Below are 26,818 nucleotides of genomic sequence, written 5' to 3' on the forward strand. Positions count from 1 at the left end.
AGGTACCTCCAGATCAGAGATTTCTACAATAAAACGCCAATTCGACCGGCGCGAACAAATTTTGAGCAGCTGTGTTCCAGAGATACGGACACATGGGGACTCACATCTAGAATGTACAGGGAAGTGATCTGCCAGAAGTCGTCCATTGACAATAGACTGAGTTACATAAGACATTGGGAATCGGACCTAGGGGAGACTTTATAGGACGACGAATGGGACAGAATTATACAGGCGACGGCGAAAAGCTCAATCTGCACCACATTAAAGGAGAACGCATATAAAGTCCTTATGAGGTGGTATTACACTCCGGCGCGCTTATCGAAATTTGTAAAAGGCTACTCCCCTCTCTGCCCTAAACAGTGTGGGGAAGCAGCAGATCTCCGACATATGCTGTGGTCTTGCACAAAGGTGGCCCCTATTTGGGAACAAATCAGAGATTGGATTCAGCGGATTCTCGATTTGGAGATCCCCCTGGACCCGTGGCTGTTCCTGTTGGGCAGGCGGATCCAGGGTCTGTCAAATGCGTCGCATAAATTAATCGCGCATTTTGCTACAGCCACGAGATGTGAGATCGCAGCATTATGGAAACAACAGGAGATCCCAATTCTCCCTAAGATCAAAAACAGAATTTGGCATGTCTGCCGGATGGAACAATTAACGAGTTTAGTTAATGACTCCGGCACAAATTTTCTAAAAGACTGGGAACCATGGTTAGCCCAGGTAGACATCCCAGGAGTGGACGCCACCACAATCTTGCACTAATTACCCTAGGTGCGTTCTCCTTTAAGGGCAGATTAGACGACACGACTCAGCGACGCACGGTTAGCAGACCTTCCGGTAGTCCTAGAACAGGGAAAAACAAAAAAGAAAGAAACCCCAGAAGAACCTGATCCAGATAAAAGCCTTAGACGGTGCCTAAAAAGTTGGCCAAGAGATATCAGAAAAAGCTGCACCAAAGTCCGACAACCACCCACCTCCCTCCCCCCACCCCTCCTCCCTACCCTCTTTCCCTGTCCCCTTGTCAAGTCCGTCTTGTCTTGTTTGTAATGTGTTATGTGGATATGTCTTCGTAGTGTCATTACATGTGTTTGACATAACTGGAAATGTTATAATGGGCTATGTTACATTGGCTGTACTTGTACTTTCCAATAAAAATTCAAAGTTGGAAAAAAAAAAAAAAAAAAAAACTTTAACCCACAACAGTTTCTGGATGACCTTACCAACTGCCCATGGCACAGAATCGATTTAATTCCCGACCCTGATTCTGCACTCGACTATTTCCAATCCGAGTTCTTAAAACTCTGTGATACCCATGCTCCACTATGCAAAATAAGGGTACGAGGGGCCCACCTTCCATGGGTTACAACTGACCTTATTGCACTCTACCAGCTCAGGGATACCTTGTGGAAAAGCTACAAAGTAACTGGCACTACCAAGGATCTCAATCACTACAGATGCATGCGGAACATGTGCACAAGGCAAACAAGGCATACAAAAGCACAATATTACTCTGAAAATCTCCACCAAAATACAACAAACCCAGCTAACTTCTGGAAGGTTATCAACAATATATTTCAGCCTCCTAACCATCAACAACCAAGTAATATCACTAAGGGCGATATTACTCTGACAAACCCCACTGACATTGCAAATGCATTCAATGATTACTTTGTGGGGTGTGCCACTAACTTATTAGCAAAACGCAGCCCAAACCACAAACCTGAATCTCATCCTGGGAGTACCCCTATAGTCCCACCCCCTCCCAACACTTCCCACAATTTTCAATTTGGCCTAGTATCTGAAGAGGAGATTATACAAGCGCTCCTCAAACTAAAACTAAGCAGCCAATGTGGACCTGACTTACTACAATCTAGGTTACTACGACTTGGTGCCCCAGCCATTGCCAAACCAATTGCATCCATAATCAACTCTATCCTGTCTGCAGGCCATATCCCTAAGACATGGAAAACTGCCAGAGTTGTCCCAATCTTCAAAAGTGGGGACAAAAACACTGTCTCAAACTACAGGCCAATCTCACTTCTCCCAATTCTATCCAAAGTCATGGAAAAATGTGTCCACTCCCAATTAAGCAATCTCTATACCAAGACAAATTTCCATAGCCAATTCCAATCTGGGTTTCGTCCCAAACACTCCACCGTAACTACCCTGCTAAAAGTTTGCAATGAAATCCAGTGTGGAATGTAACGGGGACAACTCACTTGTGCAGTATTCCTAGATTTTGCAAAGGCTTTTGATACTGTTGATCATGCTATCCTGCTTAAACTCCAGAGCTCTGGAATAGGGAAGCATGCTTTAAACTGGTCTCAGTCCAACCTATCAGGTAGATCACAACATGTGTCCATCTCAGGCTCTAACTCCAACCCCCTGGATATCACCTGTGGTGTCCCGCAAGGCTCTGTTCTGGGGCTCCTACTCTTCTCAGTGTTCATTATTGATCTTCCCACAGCTTGTAAGGAAGCCTCAATACACATGTATGCAGACGACACAATCCTATATGCACACAGCCATAGCCTCTCTGACCTTCAACAAATACTTCAGTATGACTTTTTGAGACTCGTAAACTGGATTTCCCAAAACAAACTGTTTTTAAACACTGACAAGACTGTAACAATGGTGTTTGGGACCAAGACTAAATTTTTAAAGCTTCCAGTGACTGAGCTCCTGATTAGAACCAATGCTAACACCACCCTAACTCCTGTTACTAGTTTTAAATACCTGGGCTTATGATTGGACTCCCACTTAACATTTGGGATGCACATTGATACCCTGACAACCAAGACCTATGCCAAACTAGGGGTACTTTACAGGAACAAATCCTCCCTAAGTCTCCTGGTCATAAAGCGCATCGCACAGCAGATGCTAATGTCAATTATTGACTATGGAGACATAGTATATGGCTCAGCACCTCAAACCCACCTTGGCAAACTTGACACCCTCTACAATTCAATTTGTCGTTTTGTTCTCCAATGCAACTACAACACACATCACTGCGATATGCTCAAAGAACTAGATTGGTCATCACTAGAGTCTAGGCGCAAAGTTCACCTTTCCTGTCTTACCTTTAAATTCTTCATGGGCAAGCTACCCAACTATCTGAACAAGCTCCTCACCCCTACCACATGCAGCACTTATCACCTGAGATCAGACTCCAAAAGACTGTTCATGGTCCCAAGGCTCAACAAAGTATCCGGACGTTCCTCCTTCTCCTACCATGCACCCCAAAACTGGAACAACCTACCAGAGACTCTCACATCCACCACCAGTTTAAGCTCTTTCAAATCTAAGGCTGTCTCACACTTTAATCTGGTCTGTAACTGTTTCATACGCCCATAATATATATTTTCTTTAACTATGCACGCAATGTCTTGTATATAATGTATACCCTGTTCATTTATGTAACTGTATTTGTAACCATGTATTATTTGTTTTACTCTGTGCCCAGGACATACTTGAAAATGAGAGGTAACTCTCAATGTATTGCTTCCTGGTAAAATATTTTATAAATAAATAAATAAATAATCCTGGCTGTGCTTAAAGCTGTGACCATGCAGCAAGCTTAAGCCTATAGGGAACCATGTATAAAATGGTTTTTGAAGCAAAAAGTGGCACTGTGTGCTCATTTGCATGTCATTTCCCAGAATCCCTTGCTGCAGTGAAAGTGCTGTGTGCTGGGTGATAATGGTGAAAGGCGGGGTTGCAGACCTGCCTAAGACATGCAAATGAGCATACAGTATATTTCCATTTGAGGCACACACACACACACGTCTGGAAATAATTGGACACTGATACAAGTTTTGTTATTTCGGCTGTGTACCAAAATAAATTCAAGTTACAGTTTATTAATGAATATGGATTTAAAGTGCAGCCTATCAGCTTTAATTTGAGGGTATTCACATCCAAATTGGAGGAAGGGTTTAGGAATTACATCTCTTTAATATGTAGCCCCCTATTTTTCAAGGGACAAAAGTAATTGGACAATTGACTCACAAGCTGTTTCATGGACAGGTGTGGGCCACTGCATCTGTAGCATCACTATCTGTGCTCAACAAATATACATCTGTTACTGTAGCAGTATTTAGAAACAACATACTTTTGGATATCTAGTTGTGACTGTTTCATGCTATAATCACTACTATTAACAGTTGTGTTAAAATGAATAGCTGTATTAATATTACTGTGTTTATTTAACTATCTATTCCTATTGTGAGCTTAGAAGGCTACCACCTAAGTACACGTTTGATCATTACAATCTATATGTGTTATTATATGGATTATTCTGCCTATGCCTATTTTATGCTGCAAGGCTCACACTTCACTCTCCTGGGAATAGGAGCTGTATCCTTTTAGCACGCTTATTATTATCAGTCCCTAGATTATAATAGGGACCTTCTTTAGAGTTTTCACCTTCACTGTATATATATATATGCACTTGTTGATTAGGCATTCCCAGTTTACTCTTTTATGGGCTATGGATATGTTATGCATATAAGGAAGCCCTCTTGGGTGTCCTTAAAACATTCTGTTTAATTTTGGAGCTAGCAATATGGGTACTGTATATATGGCTAAATAGGGAATCGTCCTAGCCTCAGAACATACAGATCATTAAAAAGGGCTACTAATGATATGTTTTACATTGAATTTTCTTTTGTGTCTGAATAATCATTAAACATTTATTTAAAACTTGTGGAGATAGAGATCTATCTCTAATAGGGTTATTCATATTTCCAGTTACAAACGGAGGTTAAGTGCAAAGTTTTATGGGATCTTTGATTTCTGCTATAGTCATATACTTTATCCCTATTTTGACCCCCATTATATTAAAAGGCTTTGCAGGGGGCAACCCCCTTTTTCCTGAAAGGTTTTGGCAACACGTAGAAAGACACGCAAAAGAACTCCAGGGATTCTTCAGCTTTAGAAAGCCAAGAAAAAAAATATGTGAACTAGTAAAATATCCCCACAGCAATTTTTGAAACACAGAATGTGCCATATTTAAAAATTTGACACAGCTTCATGACACAAAGCAGACGTAAGGTTGTTATAAACCTCATAAGTAAGGAAGGGTAATGAATATTTCTGAATGATATACAGTACAGTACATGTTCTGTTTTAACCCCTAGGACCACAGGGGCCAAGATAGGAATAAAACATCAGGGGAAATGTTCTGCCCTGGTTGAGGTAAGTATCAGTGATTTTATAAAAGATATGTGTAAGCAATCCAATGATTTTCAGGGAGTACATGTTAACAATACTCATATTAAACGTCTTGTCAGAGGTGTGACATTGGTGAATGGTTTGCTTCAAAGGAGGAAGAGCAATGAATTGTACATTCATGTGAACAGTACAAATCAATTGACATTTGATACACTCATTCATTTTGTTTTTTATGATTGTTGTTTTTTTTTTTTTTTTTTTAATGCAGCATTACATATTTAGGACCAACGTCATACCGCTTAAAAGCAATGCTTCAGCATAAACTAAAATTAACAATCTAATGTTGCTCCTCCAAAGGTCTAAAACTATTATTGCGCAACCCCCAATATTTATAGCTCCCCACTCAACACCTGCAATAATGACCAATAGAGACAAAACTACTGTATATGTAGCACAATAATAAAATGTCAACTGAGCAGATAACTTGATGAATTCTCTGCAACCCGCTTGCGATTTGGGAAGTGACAATAGGAGATAGGGAGAAATTACATAGCACACTTATTATAATGGGATGTATTAAATTCTGTCTCAGCACAGTGTTTTCTCTTTTTTTCTGTATAAAAATCTCGGCAATGTTTGTGGTGGTAAAAGAACAAAAATTGGAAGACGTTTCTTACATTTGATGCACCTGACAGCAGTACTGTAAATGTTGCAGAACATAAAATTTGCTATAATCGCAACGATACAGAAGACTGGGATTTGTTCTTGAGATACTGTATTAACATTGTTAACAAAGGAAATAACAGTAACTATGCATCAAGGCCTCCATAGAGCTAAGTTGACACCCATTCAGGGTTGTCATTTTTATCTTACATTTCTTAGCATCAATGTACCAAGTTCTAATTGTGCTGTGTGAACTTCATTTTAGTGTTAGTGGAGTTAGGGAGCAGCTTCATAATTCCCGTATTATAATGGCAGGTACACTATTCTGTATCAGTGTGTATATTTTCTGTCTTTTTACTGGTATTTGAGGTGGCAACATTCTCACTAACAATATATAGCACGGAAATGTCCCCACTAACAATATATAGCATGGAAATGTCCCTGCTAACAATATATAGCACGAAAATGTCCTCGCTAACAATATAAAGAACAGAAATCTCCCCGCTAAGAATATACTGTATACAGTAGCACAGAAATGTCCCTGCTAACAATACTGTATATAGCATGAAAATGTCCTCGCTAACAATATATAGCACGGAAATGTCCCCGCTTATTATATATATATATATATATAGTAATAATTGAAATATCCTAGCTAACAATATTTATCAAGTGTAGGAAATTCATTTGAAGCCAACACAAACAGAAAATGCAGCAGTGCTTCATACCAAACGATTTAACTTTCTTTACTTTAATTCACCCCCCCCAATATTTTAGGGATCAAACCTCACTTTCAGGTCTGAGTAAAATGCTCTTTCAATGCTTAATACTATTCTGGTGTCAGGAACAAAGAGCCAAAGACTCAGCATCCTTTTGATAAGCTTGGGAGCCAATTGTGCCATGTGCCAGCCTGTAATTTGCTTGTGGTTTGTTTTAATTGCATCTCACTTTCTAGAAGATGAGTCCTGGTTTGGCAAAAGAGAATGGCTCCAGGGGTTTTAAGCTTAATACAGATCTTACTCGCTTTATAATCACCATATTAGTAGTAATTAAAACATATTGTACTGTCAATGACAGAAGAGCAGGGTTTTTGTTCATAAACAAAACAAAGAGGGTAATACACTAATTTCCAATAAGGGTTATCGGAACTCAATCTCGTATTAACTGCACGTGACCCCACACATCATTTGACGCCGGATTTTAGGTAAGGGGGGGGGGCGAGTACAGGGGCTGGCAGGCAGGGGGGGGCGCAGCGCACAAAGTTTGTGCACCCCTGGCATAGTGGACAAGATGAAACAAGTATTTCCTCCAAGTGGGGATTTATGGATATTGGGGACAGATATGGCCTGTAAGACCGGTGTGACCTGTTCTCCTCCCTACTTATATGGAGTAACAACTTAGAGTGTAATTAGAACATAAATCAGGATACAGTGGATGAAGTGATAACCCCAAATGTGCGTAGTACTCATTGAATGTTGATCTTGACTCCTTCTTGGCGTGCTTCAAGCATAGAATAGCAACATTGTAGTTCCACGGTGAGTATCAGCGATGCACAGCAACAGGGAAAAAATGGTGCTCAGCACATCAGATAGGTTAAAAACATTTTATTGAAAGCGTGACGTCAGGGATATGATGGGCAACGAAACTCTGACACATTTCGCGCGTGTGGGGCGCTTTGTTAAAAGAAGGTTGTTATAACGTGGATTTGATGAAAGGGGTGGGGGCATGAAGGCAACATAATTAACTACAAACCTCAACTCTAAATAAATAACTACTGCAGTGCTCAGAATGGTAGAAAATAATACCTGGAGGCAGGAGAATGAATATGGTGAGGGAGCGGTTGGACCTTCAAGCTGGAAGGCAAGGGCTGCTTGGTAGTGGTGGTAAGCAGGTGGTTAATCTGCTGTGGCTCTGAGTCCCTGCGGAGCCTAAGCGACAGAGAAGAGGGAGCTGCTGCTGTCTCTTGGCATCTTGACTGGCATCTGGAGGAGGGGATGAAGCATAGTCAGGCAGACTCCCAGGGGATCAAATGCCATGTGAAAGGCAGTGGGGTGGGAGCCAGACCTCCCTTGCCTTTACGTAGCTACGGACCCATTCTGCCCCTAATTTATCATACAAATTGCAAAGCAATCAGCTCCAGCTCTTAAAGTTTGCTGCTTGCTACAGCCTACGTTTCAGAACTGCTCTACTGCTACAGGGAGCTATGAATAAATGGAAACAAAAATGGGTTTTGGTTCAGTTCTTTACTTCTTGCTCTCAAGTTGCGTCACATGTGAGAAGCTTGCAAGCTAAGTGTCACGGGAGACCAGTACTTTTTTTTTTCAAAACTTTTTTATTAGGCAGATATAAAATGTACATACAAGGAACGATATGCATAGCCTAATACAGAAACATTTTTGTATTTTTGGGGGGGGAAAGGATGGCAAAAACTGTTGCCCGAGAAAGAGCGAGGAGGTTAGAAAGAGAGAGGACAGAGTGGGTGGGGGGGGGGGGGAGGGAGAGGGGGAAGGGGGGGGAAGTATCTATCCTGGTCTCTGGTGTCCCTTTTGGATGACCTTCATAGAGGTACTGATTGTCAAATGCTTCCTTATTCATAATGCCTTATCTTCTTGTTTCTTCCTTAGTGAGCTTGACTCGTTCTATATGATTATCCATGGTTCCCAGATTTTATAGAAAGCTATCGTTTTTTGCTTAAGGTGCGCGGTTAGCTTCTCCATAAGCATTACTTCATTTATCCTGTTTTTTAGTTTAGTCATGGAGGGTGGGGACACTTTCTTCCAGGAGGCCGCAACCTCACATCTTGCCGCTGTGAGGATGAAGAAGACCAATTTCCTCACTGGATGGTCAATTTTTTCCATTGGCCTGCCAGTAGGTAGGTCAGTGGATCAATAGGTAGGTCGAGGCTAGTAACCTCTTTTAACAGAATTTGGACACTTTCCCAATACTTCTTAATTTCCGGACACGTCCACCAGATGTGGGCCATGTCACCCTTTTGTCCACAGCCTCTCCAACATAAATCAGAAGCCAGAGGGTAGATTTGTTTTAGCCTCACTGGAGTGAGGTACCAGTAGAACATTATTTTGTAAATGTTTTCTTTGGTTGTGGTGCATATGGAAGTTCCTGAGGCTACTTCCCAAATGTCTTCCCAATCCTCTCTGTTGATAACTATATTCAGGTCCGCGGCCCATTTTTGCATGTAGTCATGAGTCGGAGGGTCCGCTGATGTTTCCAATTCTGTATACATTTTTGATATTAGCCCTTTTTGTTGAGAGCTATCTCTACATAGTCTCTCGAATTTAGTGAGAGGGGGAAATTCTGGATTCGGGGATATCTTCTGGGCAAAGTGTCTAATTTGGAGATATTTGAATGTGTCCAATTGTGGTATATCGTAATTAGTAAGTATATTTTGGTAGCTCAAGAGTTTCCCCAGCCTCAGAATGTCTCCGATCACCCTGATCCCCTTTGATTTGAATTAGTCGTATAATTTGGAAGCGCATCCGGGGGGGAATTTGGGGTTATTAAAAATTGGTGTGAGTTGTGAGCTGGGGGACGTAAGTCTGTACTTAGTCTTGGCTTTAAGCCAGACTTCCCAGGTATGGCTCATCGCTCCAAGTTTGAATTTGTTGAGATGCATATCTCCTCTATCCAGGCTCCATTGGCACGCTTGCAGAGAAGGCATTTTGGCATAGTGTGACTCTATTTTGAGACAGCATCGTTGTTCAGGGTCAGCGTTCCATAAGGCTGCTTGTTTAAGTTGAACTGCCTAGTAATATTTGGAGATGTCTGGGACACCCATACCTCCCCTCGCTCTAGATGCCAACAGTACCGACCTGGCTACCCTGGGTCTTTTGCCATGCCAAATGAAATTGAAGAATCTGTTTTGGATGTTCTTTAGTTCAGAACCAGGAACGTGGACCGGGAGAGTTTGAAAAAAATATAATAATCTAGGGAGTATGTTCATCTTTATCGATATCCTTCTTCCGATCCAAGACATCTGGTAACCTTCCCATTTATCCAGGTCTCTCCTGATTTTGCCAAACAGAGCCGGGTAATTATATTGATATAGGGATTGGTAGTTCTTTGATACATTCACTCCCAAATATTTAATGTATGAAGAACTCCATCTATAACTGAAATTCAATTTGAGCAATTTCACTTCTGATTCTGAAAGACTAAGGTTAAGGGCTTCAGACTTATCACTATTTATCTTGTATCCAGATATTTTACCGAAATCTCCTAGTTCCCTTTTGAAGGTTAGGAAGGGAAGTTTGGGGTCTGGATAATGACAAGATAATATCGTCCGCAAAAAGCAAGATCTTGTAATTTGTTTTTCCTATTTCTATGCCTTGGATATTTATATTGTTTCGTATTTTTGACGCCAGAGGCTCGATAGTGAGTGCAAAGAGGAGGGGGGATAGTGGGCAACCCTGTCTCGTACCATTTTTGATTTGGAATCTTTCGGTGTTCCCACCTGGCAGTCTTACGAGGGCTGATGGATTTTGATATAGGACGCGGACCCTTGTTAAATAGAATTCGTTAAAGCCAAATTTTTCCATTGTGGTATTGAGAAATAGCCAATCAATTCTATCAAATGCCTTCTCTGCATCTAAGCTCAGAAGCATTGCCTTGGTGCCTGTGAGGTGTACATGATCAATTATATTGATTATTTTGCGAGTATTGTCCGAGGCTTGTCGCCCCGAGACAAACCCCACTTGGTCCAGATTTATTAACCTAGGTAGTATTGGATTTAGCCTGTTAGCCAGGATCTTGCTATAAAGATTAAGATCGTTATTAAGGAGGGAAATTGATCTGTAACTCCTACATTGCATAGGGTCTTTCCCTTCCTTATGTATAACAGCAATGTTTGTCAGTGACATTGACGAGGGAATTGGGTTTCCCTCCATGAATGAGTTAAACATATTCACTAGATGTGTGGACAGTATGGGTAAAAACTTTTTATAATAGGCATTAGTGAACCCGTCTGGGCCGGGGGCTTTGGAGGTTTTCAGTGTTTTCACCACTGCTGTCAACTCTGCTTTTGAAATTTTGGAGTTAAGGGCGGAGTTTTCTTCGTCTGTTAGTGCGGGAAGGTTGCAATCATCAAGGTATTTTGTGATTACCTCTAATCTATTGGGCTCTGGATCGCTACCCTGTGTCCTTAGATTATATAATTTGGTGTAGAATTTGGTGAATTCTTCGGCTATTTTTCTTTTGTTATATATCACCTCACCAGACGTATTCTTGATCGCCGTTATGTGGGATCTTTTTTGCACTCCTCTTAACTTGCTAGCCAGAAGTTTGTCGGCCTTGTTGCCTTTATCGTAATATTTTTGGTTAGTCCATTTAAGGGCTTTTTCTACATTTTCCAATTGAATTTGTTTAAGCTCAGTTCTATTAGTAGTCCGACCAAGTTATCGGTCCGATGTCCGAGTTAGTGGCGGCCTCTAGAATGTTCTTGGTAGCAAGAAACTATTCGATACGCGAGTACCTCGGGTGAGGGGGGGAGTAATAGGTGAAGTCCTTCTGTGTTTGGTGGTGGATTCTCCATATATCCATGAGAGAGAACTCTTTAATTATCTCTTTAAATTTTTTCCCAGTTCTATGTGATTGAGCGGAGGGCAAGCAGCCCGGGTTGAATGATTTATCTTCAATGGGGTTTAATACCATATTTAGGTCTCCTCCTAATATTATTGAGGGCAATTATTCAGGGTCCACCCCTTCTAATACTTTTTTTAAGAACACGGTTTGGTTTTCATTAGGTGCATAAAGGTTGATCAGAGCTATCGGTGAGCCAGCCAGAGATCCATACACCACTAGAAATCTACCCTCTGGGTCCGTTGTTATTTTTGTCAGATTGAATGGAGTGCCTTGGCGAATTAAAATTGCTACTCCTCTTTTTTTACTGCTAAATGACGAGTAATAACTCATTGGGAACGCATTTTGAAAAGTTTTGGGCGGATCCTGGGACGTGAAGTGCGTCTCCTGGAGGAATACAATATCTCCCCTTAAGCTCTTCAGTTCTTGAAGAGCTAGCCTCCTCTTCCGATTATTTTGTAAACCTTTTACGTTCAGAGAGACCAGTTTGATAGCTGATTGGTTAGCCATGGGGTTTGTTTTTAATGTGTTTGTCTGTTCTTAGGAAGGGTATTAGCACTGTCAAGACGCTCGTGGAGGTGAGCCTTACTTGACCGACCAGGGCCAGGGGGGTAGGTGCAGGAGAGGGGAAGGAGGGGGGAGGAGGGGCCTGCTGGGACAGTACCAGCAGGTGACAGAGAGAATAAACCAGGCCTTGATATGGCCTGAAGAGTTACAACCGGTGTAACTATTAACCGGTTATTGGGCTGAAGTCCCTCGGGGGGTGAGTCCGGTGCCGACGACCTTTGGGAACGGGGGAAACATGGCCCCCTAACTATACATTACGTAACTTTGCACCCTTCTGGGGTTGTAAACTGTAGAACTTGTGTTTAGGATTTCGGGGAATTCCTGTGAGACCGACTGGGCAATTTGGAGAGCTTTGTATCTCTGCTTTAAATTACTGAGCTTGGTAACCTCAGGACCCACGCACCTCAGCGCCGCCGCTTTTATCCGAACATGGGGGTTCAAGGTGCCAAGACCTCTGGTTTCTCTGAACTCTGATTCTGATAGTTAGGTTGCTTTCTTATTTAGCTGGGGGGTGCATGGGGGGGGAGGCTTAGGGAGGCTCATCCATGGGTAGAAGGCCTAGAGAGCGGGATTCACATACATTTTCAGCCATTTAAAACATTTCTTGATAGTACCTTTCAATATAGCAGGTTAAGATAGAGCAAAAACATTTATGGATGCAGTGTTAACAATTGGTTTCCACAGTATATCGTCATGTTTAATGGATACATATGAGGTAAGTGTAAGTGAACAGCAACCTGCATCTTTAAATTACTGCTGCGTTTTCATGCCTATAGCAGGGTACAGTAGTTAGTAGACACATGGTGACATTTTATGGTTCTAACCTCTGAGGGGGGGGGGAACAAGTGGGTGGGGGGGGGAACAAGGGAGGGTGGGGGGGGACAAGGGAGGGTGGGGGGGAACCGGGGACATGGGAGGGAGGTGGGGAGCAGGAGAGGGGGGGAGATGAGGGGGGCAGGGAGCAGGGACAATTTGTACATCCTGTGATCCCTGTACATGTGCATGCATCTACAGACAGTGTGTACAACTTCAACATTGTGGCAACCATAGTCCTGAATGTAAACATTGGCAAAATCTGGTCCAGATTTTAAACATGAGCCCTGGATCCAAGCTTGGGGCTTTTGCCTCAGGATTGCTTGGGGGTCCAGGGCCTCTACTCAGGTTCACCTTTATTGGGCCTTGGGCCGAGCATGGGAGGGGGAAGGGGGAGGGGGAGGGGGAAGGTGGGGGAGTCCCTGGATCGCTGACGGCGAGGCATAAAGCAGTATCTAGAGACCCCTGGGGTTGCCGCTTTTTTATGCTTAGACATTCTCTTTCGTTAAGTCTATTCTGCGAGCCGAATTTGGTGCTGATTTTCAGGCCAGAAGGGTGTTATTCAGTGGTTAAATGCTGGCGGGGCTGCAAAGCTCCATGTTTACCCAGCCATACTTGGAGACGACATTATATTATATTTTTTAATTCTTTGCTTTGGGGGTTTCATGTCAGTTTGCTGTGGGCACTTGTTGGTAGGGAGGGGTGGGGTTGGGGGGCACCCTCAGGTACCTTCACTCTTGGCCGGAGTTGCTCTTAGGTGGGTCTGGTGTGAGGGCTAGGGGGGGGCAGACTCACTTCTGCCAGCTCTCCTTAAGTGTGCAGACTAGGTAACCTCTGCTCCACGTTTCCCCAGTCCAGCTATTATGCAGTGGCTGCCCTCCCTCTCTCCCACACTTGATGGGTCAGTTGGCTTTATTTTAGTTGCTTTAGTGCTGGGTCCCCCCCGTTTCCTCTCCTACATCTCCCGTCGAGCAGTTTTTCAGGCTGAGTGCCGCCGCTGCAGGGCTCCTTTAATTCCGTCCGGCGGCCATCTTGGAAATTTCAGCTGCAGGGGCTCTGGGACTCCGGCTCTCCTGAGTGCTTGTCGCTCGCTCGGTTTGCCGCCATGGGGCCTCACGAGGTGCGGGTGAGTCTCCTCCGCTCGTGGGGCACTTTTTCACCACTTTTTGGGCGATTTTAGGGGTATTTTTAGTTGTTTTTAAACTGGAGCCGCACTGAGCTCTCTGGCTCTGCTGCTTCCCAGTTCGGCTGCTGGCCACGCCCCCAGAGACCAGTACTTTTAACACCTTTTACCTTTCGGGATCACTTTCACAAGACAGGACACAGATTGTGGAATAAAATTAGGTTTACTCTGGAAAGCCAGCAGGCATACAAAATAACACAAAACAGGGGAAAAACACATTCACTGGGAGCCTGGGGGGAGACACTAGCCTGCTTCAGGAAGGCTTACCCTATCTGCTCCATGTCCAGGTGCACCACATTCTATATTCAGTATAGCTACCTGGGTTCCCCCGCTGGCTGTGTCTTCGTTCATTTGTAGAACTTGGCCGCGTCTCTAGAACTTGTCCTCAGCTTGGCTAGGCTTCTCTGGCACCGCAATCCAAAGTGCTTTGCTATTCCGAGCAAAGCACTTTTGAAAAGTTCGTCTCTGCTTCACCGGACTAAACCAAGAATAGTCTGGTACTCTTATCATGAAGTCACCTTACATAGATCTCAGTTGCCTATGTATAACATGTAACAGGGACTGGCGGTCAATCAGAGTACGGATCCTAACAGGACAGCCAATAACTAGCTGGAGGCTCATCCTGCTGCACTCGTCAGAGGACGGGGCGTGCTTAGGGGCTCAGGCAGCCGACGAGCGGGAAATTCGAACTGGTTCCAATGGGAACTGTGCCTACCAGCTCAATCTCGGCAATGGCTCCCCCTGGCCAGCCCCATACCTCCCACTGGGTATGCTCCATAGTGTCTGGAGGGAACAAAGATTCTCCCCCGCAGGGAGCTTTGTCCCTGGACCTGGTTGCCTGCCCTTCCTCACTCACCAGATGGCCCAAAACCTCATCGCTCCCAACCTCCCTTTTGATCCTCCATCTCTATGCAGGCACCCCGGCTAATCAAATTACCGGGGCTGTCTTGCTAAACAAGCCTGTGTTGCGTGGAGGTGTGTGTAGTGTAATAAAGGTATTTTCCTTATGCCATGTATTGCCCAGCCAGCAAGTTTTACAGCCAAAGTTTAGAACCAAGGTCTGAGAACAAGTTTTAAAACCAAGTTGTAAGAACAAGTTTTACCACCGAAGTTCCCGAGCCCAAATTTTAGAAACGTAGTCAACTGAAAATGTGTATTCATCTCTATGGAGACAGCCCCGGTAATTTGATTAGCCGGGGTGCCTGCATAGAGATGAATACACATTTTCAGTTGACTATGTTTCTAAAATTTGGGCTCGGGAACTTCGGTGGTAAAACTTGTTCTTACAACTTGGTTTTAAAACTTGTTCTCAGACCTTGGTTCTAAAATTTGGCTGTACAATGGCGACACACTTTATTCGAGCACGGCTAGTCCCACGAATTCGGGTATACTCGGGTGTATTCAGGTTTCTGATAGTTTTCTGCCAGAGTGCATTGCGTTCTTTTCCGGCAGGGATTTAAGCTTTTTATTCCGGCTTGCTGAAATACTGCAATGCCGTGAAAATACACATGGTGGCGCTTGCGAGCTGTTCTCTGTGAAGCCGTCCCCTATAATGAATTGTAATGCAGTATATATACTGTATATATATATATACTGTATAACAACAACCCCTATAAGCCCTAACACATACTGTACAGTACTGTATACTGTATGCATATACATAAATGATACTACTGTATGGGCGGCGGGGGCGTGATGTGTTTGCAGCAGAGAGAGATCCGCTGCTCTCTCTCTGCGCAAACATCGGCACAATAAAAATTATTTGAAATACATTTTTATTGATAGTGTAGATGTGCAGGGGGTCTCCGGAGCTGAATCGCGTTGGTTTTAGGTCTGGGGACCCCGTGCCCCCCGAGATACAGGCCCCTTTAGGGGGTGCCAGTATCCCTCTGCGTTTAAAGGCCCCGATCACGTGACCGCGGCCTGTAAACCAAGCAGAGCAGAGGGATACCGGCACCCCCTAAAGGGGCCTGTATCTCGGGGGGCACGGGGTTCCCAGACCTGAAACCTGTGTGCTTCTGCTCTGGAGACCCTCTGCACATGTACAGTATCAATAAAACACATACAATATACAGTATAAATAAACACTCGTTCTTTACCTTAGCGTCTATGCGCTATGTTAAAGAAGCATCATTTGTGTATTTTAATAATATTGTACAGTGAGCAGGGGGTTCCCTGAGCCAGAAATTAATGCTCAGGGACCCCCCCTGCTCCTGATCAATATTATTAAAAATACGGAAAATGCTGCGTCATTACCATAGCGGATAGCCGCTAAGGCAATGAAGGGGTTAACCCACCGTGCCCGCTTTATTGTGTGTAGTGGGGATGGGTGAGGGGGGTATTTGGCCCTTGGTGTGAGTTTAGGACTTGCGGGAGGGGGGGGGTTGCGGGTGCACTTAACCCCTTCACGACCGTAGCAGTAAATCCCGCTACGGTCATGAAGGGGTTAAGCCCTCCCGCTACCCCCCCCCCGCAAGCCCTCCCCAACCATCGTTGGGGCTAATACCCCATTCACCCACCCTCCCGCTACCCACAATAAAAAAATACACACACACAGCACAGCAGCCGCCAAAAAATAAATAAATAAAAATAAAAATAAATAAATAAATAAATAAATGACAATAAATACATTTGAAATACATTTTTATTGATAGTGTAGATGTGCAGGGGGTCTCCGGAGCTGAATCGCGTTGGTTTTAGGTCTGGGGACCCTGTGCCCCCCGAGATACAGGCCCCTTTAGGGGGTGCCGGTATCCCTCTGCGTTTAAAGGCCCCGATCACGTGACCGCGGCCTGTAAACCAAGCAGAGCAGAGGGATACCGGCACCCCCTAAAGGGGCATGTATCTCGGGGGGCACGGGGTCCCCAGACCTGAAACCTGTGCGCTTCTGCTCTGGAGACCCTCTGCACATGTACAGTATCAATAAAACACATACAATATACAGTATAAATAAACACTCGTTCTTTACCTTAGCGTCTATGCGCTATGTTAAAGAAGCATCATTTGTGTATTTTAATAATATTGTACAGTGAGCAGGGGGTTCCCTGAGCCAGAAATTAATGCTCAGGGACCCCCCCTGCTCCTGATCAATATTATTAAAAATACGGAAAATGCTGCGTCATTACCATAGCGGATAGCCGCTAAGGCAATGAAGGGGTTAAGGCATAATAAACAATTAATACATTCAATACATTTTTTTCACGTCTGTGTTAAAACTCCCTGCCTTCTCTCTAATCTACTGTATGTAAAACCCCCTCCCCTATTCTCGCTTTTAAAACGCCCTGCCTTCTCTCTAATCTATGTAAAAACCCCTCCCCCTATTCTCGCTTTTAAAACGCCTTGCCTTCTCTCTAATCTATGTAAAACCCCCTCCCCCTATTCTCGCTTTTAAAACGCCCTGCCTTCTCTCTAATCTATGTAAAAACCCCTCCCCCTATTCTCGCTTTTAAAACGCCCTGCCTTCTCTCTAATCTATGTAAAAAAACCTCCCCCTATCCCCCTATTGTGTGTGTGCGTTAAGCTTCCCTGCAATCTATGTAAAAAAAACCTCCCCCTATTGTGTGTGTGTGTTAAATCTGCCTGGCCTGTGTTTCTGAGTGCTGAGTGCTCTGCGTTAAAGGCCCCGATCACGTGATCGCGGCCTGTAAACCAAGCAGAGCAGAGGGATACCGGCACCCCCTAAAGGGGCCTGTACCTCGGGGGGCATGGGGTCCCCAGACCTGAAACCTGTGCGCTTCAGCTCTGGAGACCCCCTGCACATCTACACTGTGAATAAAACACACACATCATTAAAGAATCATTCTTTAGCTTAGCGGCTATGCGCTATGGTAAAGAAGCAGCATTTCTGTATTTTTAATAATATTGTACAGTGAGCAGGGGGTTCCCTGAGACAGAAATCTAATCTCAGGGGACCCCCTGCTCCTGCACAATATTATTAAAAGTTCAGAAATGCTGCGTCATTACCATAGCGTATAGCCGCTAAGGTAATGAAGGGGTTAAGGCATAATAACCAATAAATACATTCAATACACTACCCACTACCCATGGCAACCTCCGCTGCTGCTGCTGCTGTACAGTAAAACAGAGAAAAAAATTAACACTTTCAAAGTAATGTCCCCTAACCCCTTAATCACCATAGCGGTTATTAACCGCTACAGTCATGAAGGGGTTAACCCACCCTCACCCACCACTCGGGACGCCTACTGTACATACCCTCCCACTCTAACCCCCCACCCCGTGAGGCCTAACCACCCTCAACCCTCACCCACTAACTACCCACAAGGGAGGCCTACCCACATACCGTTGGGGAACATTCCCCCCCCACCCCCCACCCCCCACCCCCAGTCCCCGCAATCAAAACAATGCACAGCCCCACAATAAACAGCATTCTATTTATTAAATACATTACCCACCCCCTGTGCCCCCCCATAAATACAAGATTTATTCTTTTACATTCAGGGTCCATAACGCAGCCCCACGCTAGTCCCCGGTGGGCTGGCAGGGCACCTGGACAGACCTACAGTTTACCAGCAGCATTCCACAGGTTCTGGAGGCCTGCTGGTGGATCCTGCCAGCACCATAGCCCTCAGCTGGTCTCCTTGGGTCACTGTGGAACACAATTGGGTCCCCACGGTAGGCCCAAGGATGTCTGGGAGCCCCGGGTCAAACCCACAGGTGTCTGCGGGGCCTCGGGTGGTTCCCATGGGGGTCTGGGGAACTCACGGGTGCTCACTACGGGTCCGCGGTGCCCCCACAGAAGTGGGACCACACATCATCATCCCCGCACCTACGGGTCGGAGGTGCCCCCACAGAAGTGGGACCACACATCGTCATGCCCGCAGACTACGGGTCCGCGGTGCCCCCACAGAAGTGGGACCACACATCATCATCCCCGCATGTGTCACCCGTGGAACCACCAGCCTGATACCCTTTAGGATACCCGGGGATTCCCACGGGTGGTCTCCAGAGGTCCCACGCAAAACCACGGAAGTAACCCTGAATGTAAAAAAAATAAACCTGGCCTATACATTCAATACATACACCCTCCCCCCCAACACCAACAGTACAATAATGTGCAAAATAACTATTATCCAGATATGGATAATAGATTAATTGCCCATTATTAAAAACATTAACTAGCATATACAAATAAAGTACTACTGACCTCATCAATACGAAGTGTCCGATGCCAGCGCCTTCCTTCTCTTGCCCACACAATACATAGCCAAAACCAAGGCAATACATTGCAAGTACATTCAGATATCAATTAACCCCTTAAACACCTTATCGGATAATAACCGCAAAGGTAATTAAGGGGTTAAGCCACACAGGCACGATACCCACCCTTCACCCATGAATTTGTACTGTGGCTTCATCATGCATCTATATATATATACTGTATATATATATACAGAGAGACAGAGAGAAAGAGAGAGAGAGAGATATATATACAGTATATATATATATATATATATATATATATATATATATATATATATATACTGTATATATATATATATATATATATATATATATATATATATATATATATATATATATATATATACTGTATATATATATATATATATATACACACGTTATATACAGTACACACCCATGATAAACCAAATGTAGAAGGGTTATCAAAAGCATACTGCCCTACAACCAAACACTTCTCCATACAGACACTACATTAAAATCAATTTCCTTTAAAAATCCTAACTGATCTCACAATCTACTGTACTGTATATGATCACAAACCAATGAAAAAAGTCACATTCCAAAATGCATAAAATCTATGCACCATACTGTATACATTCTGCAAATTAATCAACTTTGGTTCGTGAGTAAGCTGCGCAACGGGAATCGGTGGGGGCAAGTAATGGTAAGTGAACTACAGTAAAGAAATGTATTTTATTTAATTTGTTAATTTTTTCAAAAGGTTTTTTAACATGTGTATTTTTTTTGTTTTGTTTGGTATATCATTTCTTGCCACTGTATGTATGTATGTACAGTATACTGTATATGCCTAGAGAGATATACTGTACAGTATACATTCAGGGTAAGAAATGATGATGTTTTAAAAGCTGGATTAGATGTGTTTTTAATTATTTTGTGAGTTTAAAGTATTTTAAAATTAGATAGATGTATTATTCCTTGGTATTGTATTGTGTGTTTGAGGAAGGTCAGGGATAGATAGCCTTGGTTGTAAAGGTTGTATTTTTGTCAGTACTTATATTTTTTCAAAGGCTTAATTGTTCTGCTCTAGGCGTGAATCTGTTAATGGTTTCATTGTTCGTGATTGAGTGTGAAATGTTTAGGGATGTAAATAATGATTGCTAATTGATTTTTGTTTACGTTGATTAATTTGCAGAATGTATACAGTATGGTGCATAGATTTTATGCATTTTGGAATGTGACTTTTTTCATTGGTTTGTGATCATATACTGTACAGTACAGTAGATTGTGAGATCAGTTAGGATTTTTAAAGGAAATTGATTTTAATGTAGTGTCTGTATGGAGACGTGTTTGGTTGTAGGGCAGTATGCTTTTGATAACCCTTCTACATTTATTTGTACTGTATATTGGTTTATCATGGGTGTGTACTGTATATAACGTGTGTATATATATATATATATATATATACAGTATATATATATATATATATATTTATATATATATATATATATATATATATATATATATATATATATATATATACTGTATATATCTCTCTCTCTCTCTCTTTCTCTCTGTCTCTCTGTATATATATATATACAGTATATATATATAGTTGCATGATGAAGCCACAGTACAAATTCATGGGTGAAGGGTGGGTATCGTGCCTGTGTGGCTTAACCCCTTAATTACCTTTGCGGTTATTATCCGATAAGGTGTTTAAGGGGTTAATTGATATCTGAATGTACTTGCAATGTATTGCCTTGGTTTTGGCTATGTATTGTGTGGGCAAGAGAAGGAAGGCGCTGGCATCGGACACTTCGTATTGATGAGGTCAGTAGTACTTTATTTGTATATGCTAGTTAATGTTTTTAATAATGGGCAATTAATCTATTATCCATATCTGGATAATAGTTATTTTGCACATTATTGTACTGTAGGTGTTGGGGGGGAGGGTGTATGTATTGAATGTATAGGCCAGGTTTATTTTTTTTACATTCAGGGTTACTTCCGTGGTTTTGCGTGGGACCTCTGGAGACCACCCGTGGGAATCCCCGGGTATCCTAAAGGGTATCAGGCTGGTGGTTCCACGGGTGACACATGCGGGGATGATGATGTGTGGTCCCACTTCTGTGGGGGCACCGCGGACCCGTAGTCTGCGGGCATGACGATGTGTGGTCCCACTTCTGTGGGGGCACCTCCGACCCGTAGGTGCGGGGATGATGATGTGTGGTCCCACTTCTGTGGGGGCACCGCGGACCCGTAGTGAGCACCCGTGAGTTCCCCAGACCCCCATGGGAACCACCCGAGGCCCCGCAGACACCTGTGGGTTTGACCCGGGGCTCCCAGACATCCTTGGGCCTACCGTGGGGACCCAATTGTGTTCCACAGTGACCCAAGGAGACCAGCTGAGGGCTATGGTGCTGGCAGGATCCACCAGCAGGCCTCCAGAACCTGTGGAATGCTGCTGGTAAACTGTAGGTCTGTCCAGGTGCCCTGCCAGCCCACCGGGGACTAGCGTGGGGCTGCGTTATGGACCCTGAATGTAAAAGAATAAATCTTGTATTTATGGGGGGGCACAGGGGGTGGGTAATGTATTTAATAAATAGAATGCTGTTTATTGTGGGGCTGTGCATTGTTTTGATTGCGGGGACTGGGGGTGGGGGGTGGGGGGTGGGGGGTGGGGGGGGAATGTTCCCCAACGGTATGTGGGTAGGCCTCCCTTGTGGGTAGTTAGTGGGTGAGGGTTGAGGGTGGTTAGGCCTCACGGGGTGGGGGGTTAGAGTGGGAGGGTATGTACAGTAGGCGTCCCGAGTGGTGGGTGAGGGTGGGTTAACCCCTTCATGACTGTAGCGGTTAATAACCGCTATGGTGATTAAGGGGTTAGGGGACATTACTTTGAAAGTGTTAATTTTTTTCTCTGTTTTACTGTACAGCAGCGGAGGTTGCCATGGGTAGTGGGTAGTGTATTGAATGTATTTATTGGTTATTATGCCTTAACCCCTTCATTACCTTAGCGGCTATACGCTATGCTAATGAAGCATCATTTCTGAACTTTTAATAATATTGTGCAGGATCAGGTGGTCCCCTGAGATTAGATTTCTGTCTCAGGGAACCCCCTGCTCACTGTACAATATTATTAAAAATACAGAAATGCTGCTTCTCTACCATAGCGCATAGCCGCTAAGCTAAAGAATGATTCTTTAATGATGTGTGTGTTTTATTCACAGTGAAGATGTGCAGGGGATCTCCAGAGCTGAAGCGCACAGGTTTCAGGTCTGGGGACCCCGTGCCCCCCGAGATACAGGCCCCTTTAGGGAGTGCCGGTATCCCTCTGCTCTGCTTGGTTTAACAGGCCGCGGTCACGTGATCGGGGCTTTTTAACGCAGAGGGATACCGGCACCCCCTAAAGGGGCCTGTGTCTCGGGGGGAAGGAGGTCCCCCGACCTGAAACCTGTGCGGTTCAGCTCCCGAGACCCCCTGCACATCTACACTATAAATAAAAATGTATTTCAAATGTATTTATTTGTATTTATTTATTTATTTATTTATTGCGGGGATGCTGTGTGTGATTATTTTTTATTGTGTTTAGCGGGGGTGGGTGACGGGGTTTATAAATGTGAGTTTATAAATAAAATAAAGAATATTATTTCTACGGGCCTTAGAACAGAAGTTCCCACGCCAATTGCGCGCTTATTGCTCTTTTGTTACAATGTTGCTGGTCTTGCGGGTTTGCAGTCTGGCAGCAAAAAACAGTTTGTACAGTAGTACTGAGTGTGAGATAAATTAAGCAGTTCTTTTATTGCTGAAGTCGCCACCAAAAACTTTTATTTACAAATACAGTACAAAAACCGTGCAACACACAACAACATTCAGTATCCTTTGTTTAAGTACAGCAGGTACTATAGGGTAAAACATGTACTGTACAGTACAGCACAATATTACAGAATGGTCTCACTGAAAGTCCTCCCCATTTTCCATCCATGGCCGATTCCTTGCATGGCGCAAAACCCCATTAATGCAGTCTCTAACGCCTCTCATTACAGGATCTGTAACAGGGTAATAGCGCTGCATTTCTTCCACAATCTTTTTCCTTAAATTAGAAGGAAGGGCCTTTTTTTGGCGATTCCCATCATAGTTCACTTTGAACACCCACTCACAGTACAATGTGTAGGGAACATGGTGTTTAAATATGATCAAGGCATACTTGTGTGGTATACCAGCACTCCTCACCCTATACTTCTCCCTCAGCGCCGGTGGCAGATCGCACAGGGAGATGTCGGGCTCTGTTTGTATGCGAGCGGGTGTAGGAGGTCTTTTGGGAGCGGGTGTACTTGAGGCGATGGGCAATGGTAGGGTGTCTGGGAGGAAGCTTTCCTCCGGTAGTGGTCGCCGGGTTGTCTCCTGGCGTGGTCTTGACGGGGTTGTCATGTCCTCCTCAATAGCATAGTACACTGCATCTTCTGGTGGAGGGGGTGTGCTTGGTGATGGAAGGGGGTCGAAGGTACCATGCATCACATCCATGTCACCCCCCTGCTCCAGCGTCGGGGAAACAGGGGCATTAACACCGAGCAAATAATGTATGCCCGCTATGTCTGCCTCTATCTTGTCCATCCGTTGATCCATCCGTTGCTCCATATGTAGCATCCGTTGATCCAGCCGTTGCTCCATTTGTAGCATCCGTTGCTCCATATGTAGCACCGACTCCAGAAGCAGATCTAGCTTTGCCAGCACACTAGAATTCCCGGGGAGATCCACACTTAGCCCATTCAGGATCCGGTCTAACGAGCTGCTTGTGCATGGCATCTGGAGATCTGGGGGGATGGGTGCAACGGAGGATGAGATGGGTGTTCTCTGGAGAGAAGCGGCATCGATGGAGAGTGGAAGAGGTGACCTGGGGATGCCCGGTACAGGAGAAGCTGCAGCGTCGTCGAAGAGGGATGGAGAAGGTGACTGCTGGATTTCCGGGAGAGAAGCAGAGTCGTCCAAGAGCAAAGGAGACAGTGACCCGTGGATTTCAGAGGCAGCAGCATCTTCAGATGGAACCGGAGAAGATGGGGGTGGAGAAGCCGGGCTGAAGATTTCTGGGACAGCTACAGCAGAGTCGTCGAAGCTTATGGGAGCAAGTGGTCTGCGGATTCGGTGAGTTGGCTGCCATTCGTCTTGCGTACCGAGCACAGTACCGTATTTCTTCTTCACATAATAAGGCTGACGTGTTTTAAAAGCCTTAGCCTTTGGGGTCAGCAGAAGGTTTTCTTTGTTGGCCTTAGCCTGTCGCTTTGCTTTTGGCTTGGAAACGGTAACTGCCTTTCTCTTTTTCAGTGTGGCAGGCACAGCAGAGGTGAGATGGTTCTTTCGTCCATAGAACCGTGGATGCTCCATGTAAGCGGGAGGCACAATGCAGTATCTGGACAATGGCTCAGATAAAGATCAGCAAGTGGTGGGCTATGCAACGTGTACAACCTTTTATGCATGGTGGCCAGGTACAGGTGTTGAAAGTGGGTGGTCTGTAATGTGAGTCATTAACATATAAATACACCATTCATTTTGTGGATTCACTGCACATTGAATACACATCGACTAAACATCGAATACACATTCTTGTGTTTGTATTTATTTCTACAGTACTCGCAGCAATGCCTGTTAAGAAGATTTCAAAGGATCTCAGCATGAGAATGAAGGAGATGTACACGAGCGGAAAACGAATTGCAGATATCCAGCGCTGGTTAACTGCTTCTGGCCTCGTTGTGCCATCAAGCACCGTGTGCTATCATGCACAAGGAAAAAACAGAGACCGCAAAAAGGCACCAAAGATAACAAATGCGTAAGTACTGTATACTGTATTTATAAAACTTAACCAAAAAAAATATAGAAAACTGTAGTGTACATCTACAGTATACCGTATTTATATAGTATATTTATATTACAACAGTATATACTGTAGTGTACTGTATGTGTGGTCAATTTATATTTTTTGTGCAGCAGTATACACTTTTGGTATTTTGCAATTCATCTTACAACGGAATATACAGTATATGATGTGTATTTATTATGATATAACAACAGTATACCGTATTTATATAGTATATTTATTATATTACAACAGTATATACTGTAGTGTATGTGTGGTCAATTTATATTTTTTGTGCAGCAGTATACACTTTTGGTATATTGCAATTCATCTTACAACGGAATATACAGTATATGATGTGTATTTATTATGATATAACAACAGTATACCGTATTTATATAGTATATTTATTATATTACAACAGTATATACTGTAGTGTATGTGTGGTCAATTTATATTTTTTGTGCAGCAGTATACACTTTTGGTATATTGCAATTCATCTTACAACGGAATATACAGTATATGATGTGTATTTATTATGATATAACAACAGTATACCGTATTTATATAGTATATTTATTATATTACAACAGTATATACTGTAGTGTATGTGTGGTCAATTTATATTTTTTGTGCAGCAGTATACACTTTTGGTATATTGCAATTCATCTTACAACGGAATATACAGTATATGATGTGTATTTATTATGATATAACAACAGTATATTTATATAGTATATTTATATTACAACAGTACTGTATACTGTATATTTTGTCTATTTATATTTATAGTACAGCAGTATACATTTTTTGTATATTTATATTTACTGTATATTACAACATTACATGTACAGTATACAGTATACATTTTATATTGCTGCATATTAATAACACAATATAATTTCTTTGCATTGTAGGGAGACTACTCTTCTGGTGGACAGAATAAGTGAGGAGAATGATGAGAGGAGCGCATTAAGGGTTAAAAACACTCTTCAGGAAAACCACAATCTGACTGTATCCGAGAGCAGCATAAAGAAGATGAGACGCAGAATTGGATGGAAATATGGACGTGTGAGGTTAGTACTGGACAGTACAGGAGGAACTGTAAAGTAAAAGTGTTGTTTTGCAAACTGTACTGCGCTGTGACGCTAACATTTTTTATTCATTGTCATTACAGAGCGTACCCCATGATACGGGACGCAAACAAAATCAAAAGAGTGCTCCAGGCCCAGGCATGGATCGACAGCGGTAAGACTTTCCAGGATTGCATCTTCACTGATGAGTCTACTGTGTCGCTGGAGAGATTTGCAAGATTTGCGTTCCACAAAAAAGGCCGCATAACTTTGAAGCCACGGCCAAAACACCCTGTGAAGCTGCATGTGTGGGGTGCCATCTCTAGGCGTGGACCGGGATGCATTGTCGTCTTTGAAGGTACAATTTCTCAAATATAATGCCGCCTAATGCACTGTACTTGACTAGTGTTGCCTTACTGTATGCACTGTACTGTACTATTGAGCACTTTTCTTTTCTTGCTATAGGAATCATGAATAAAGATTTCTTCCAAGACAACATTGTGCCCGTGATAGTGCGATACATCACACAAGACTTTCCCAATGGTCATCGCTTTTACCAGGACAATGATCCCAAGCACACCGCGTCGACGGCGCATATCCTTGAGCGCGGCATCAACTGGGTGAAAACGCCAGCGGAGTAAGTGCAGTAGACCGTGTCCCATTTATATGTTCCCCACTGTTTTTACTGTGTACTGTATCTCTTAAACTAATTGTCCTTTCTTT

The 26,818-nt window shown here is 43.5% G+C and overlaps 1 protein-coding gene across 4 annotated transcripts in view; it reads left to right on the top strand.

Moving 5' to 3' along the window:
- The window catches only part of LOC142495428 (serine protease inhibitor Kazal-type 6-like), a 73,324-nt gene that overhangs the window by 13,374 nt on the left and 33,132 nt on the right, over positions 1–26,818 (top strand). For all 4 annotated transcript variants that reach the window (XM_075600930.1, XM_075600928.1, XM_075600929.1 and 1 more), the window contains one exon: positions 5,139–5,196. In XM_075600930.1, coding sequence (XP_075457045.1) covers positions 5,139–5,196 — 58 coding nt within the window. The remainder of the gene's footprint in view (positions 1–5,138; positions 5,197–26,818) is intronic.

The sequence above is a fragment of the Ascaphus truei genome, chromosome 5, assembly GCF_040206685.1.
Source record: "Ascaphus truei isolate aAscTru1 chromosome 5, aAscTru1.hap1, whole genome shotgun sequence".
Taxonomy (NCBI): domain Eukaryota; kingdom Metazoa; phylum Chordata; class Amphibia; order Anura; family Ascaphidae; genus Ascaphus; species Ascaphus truei.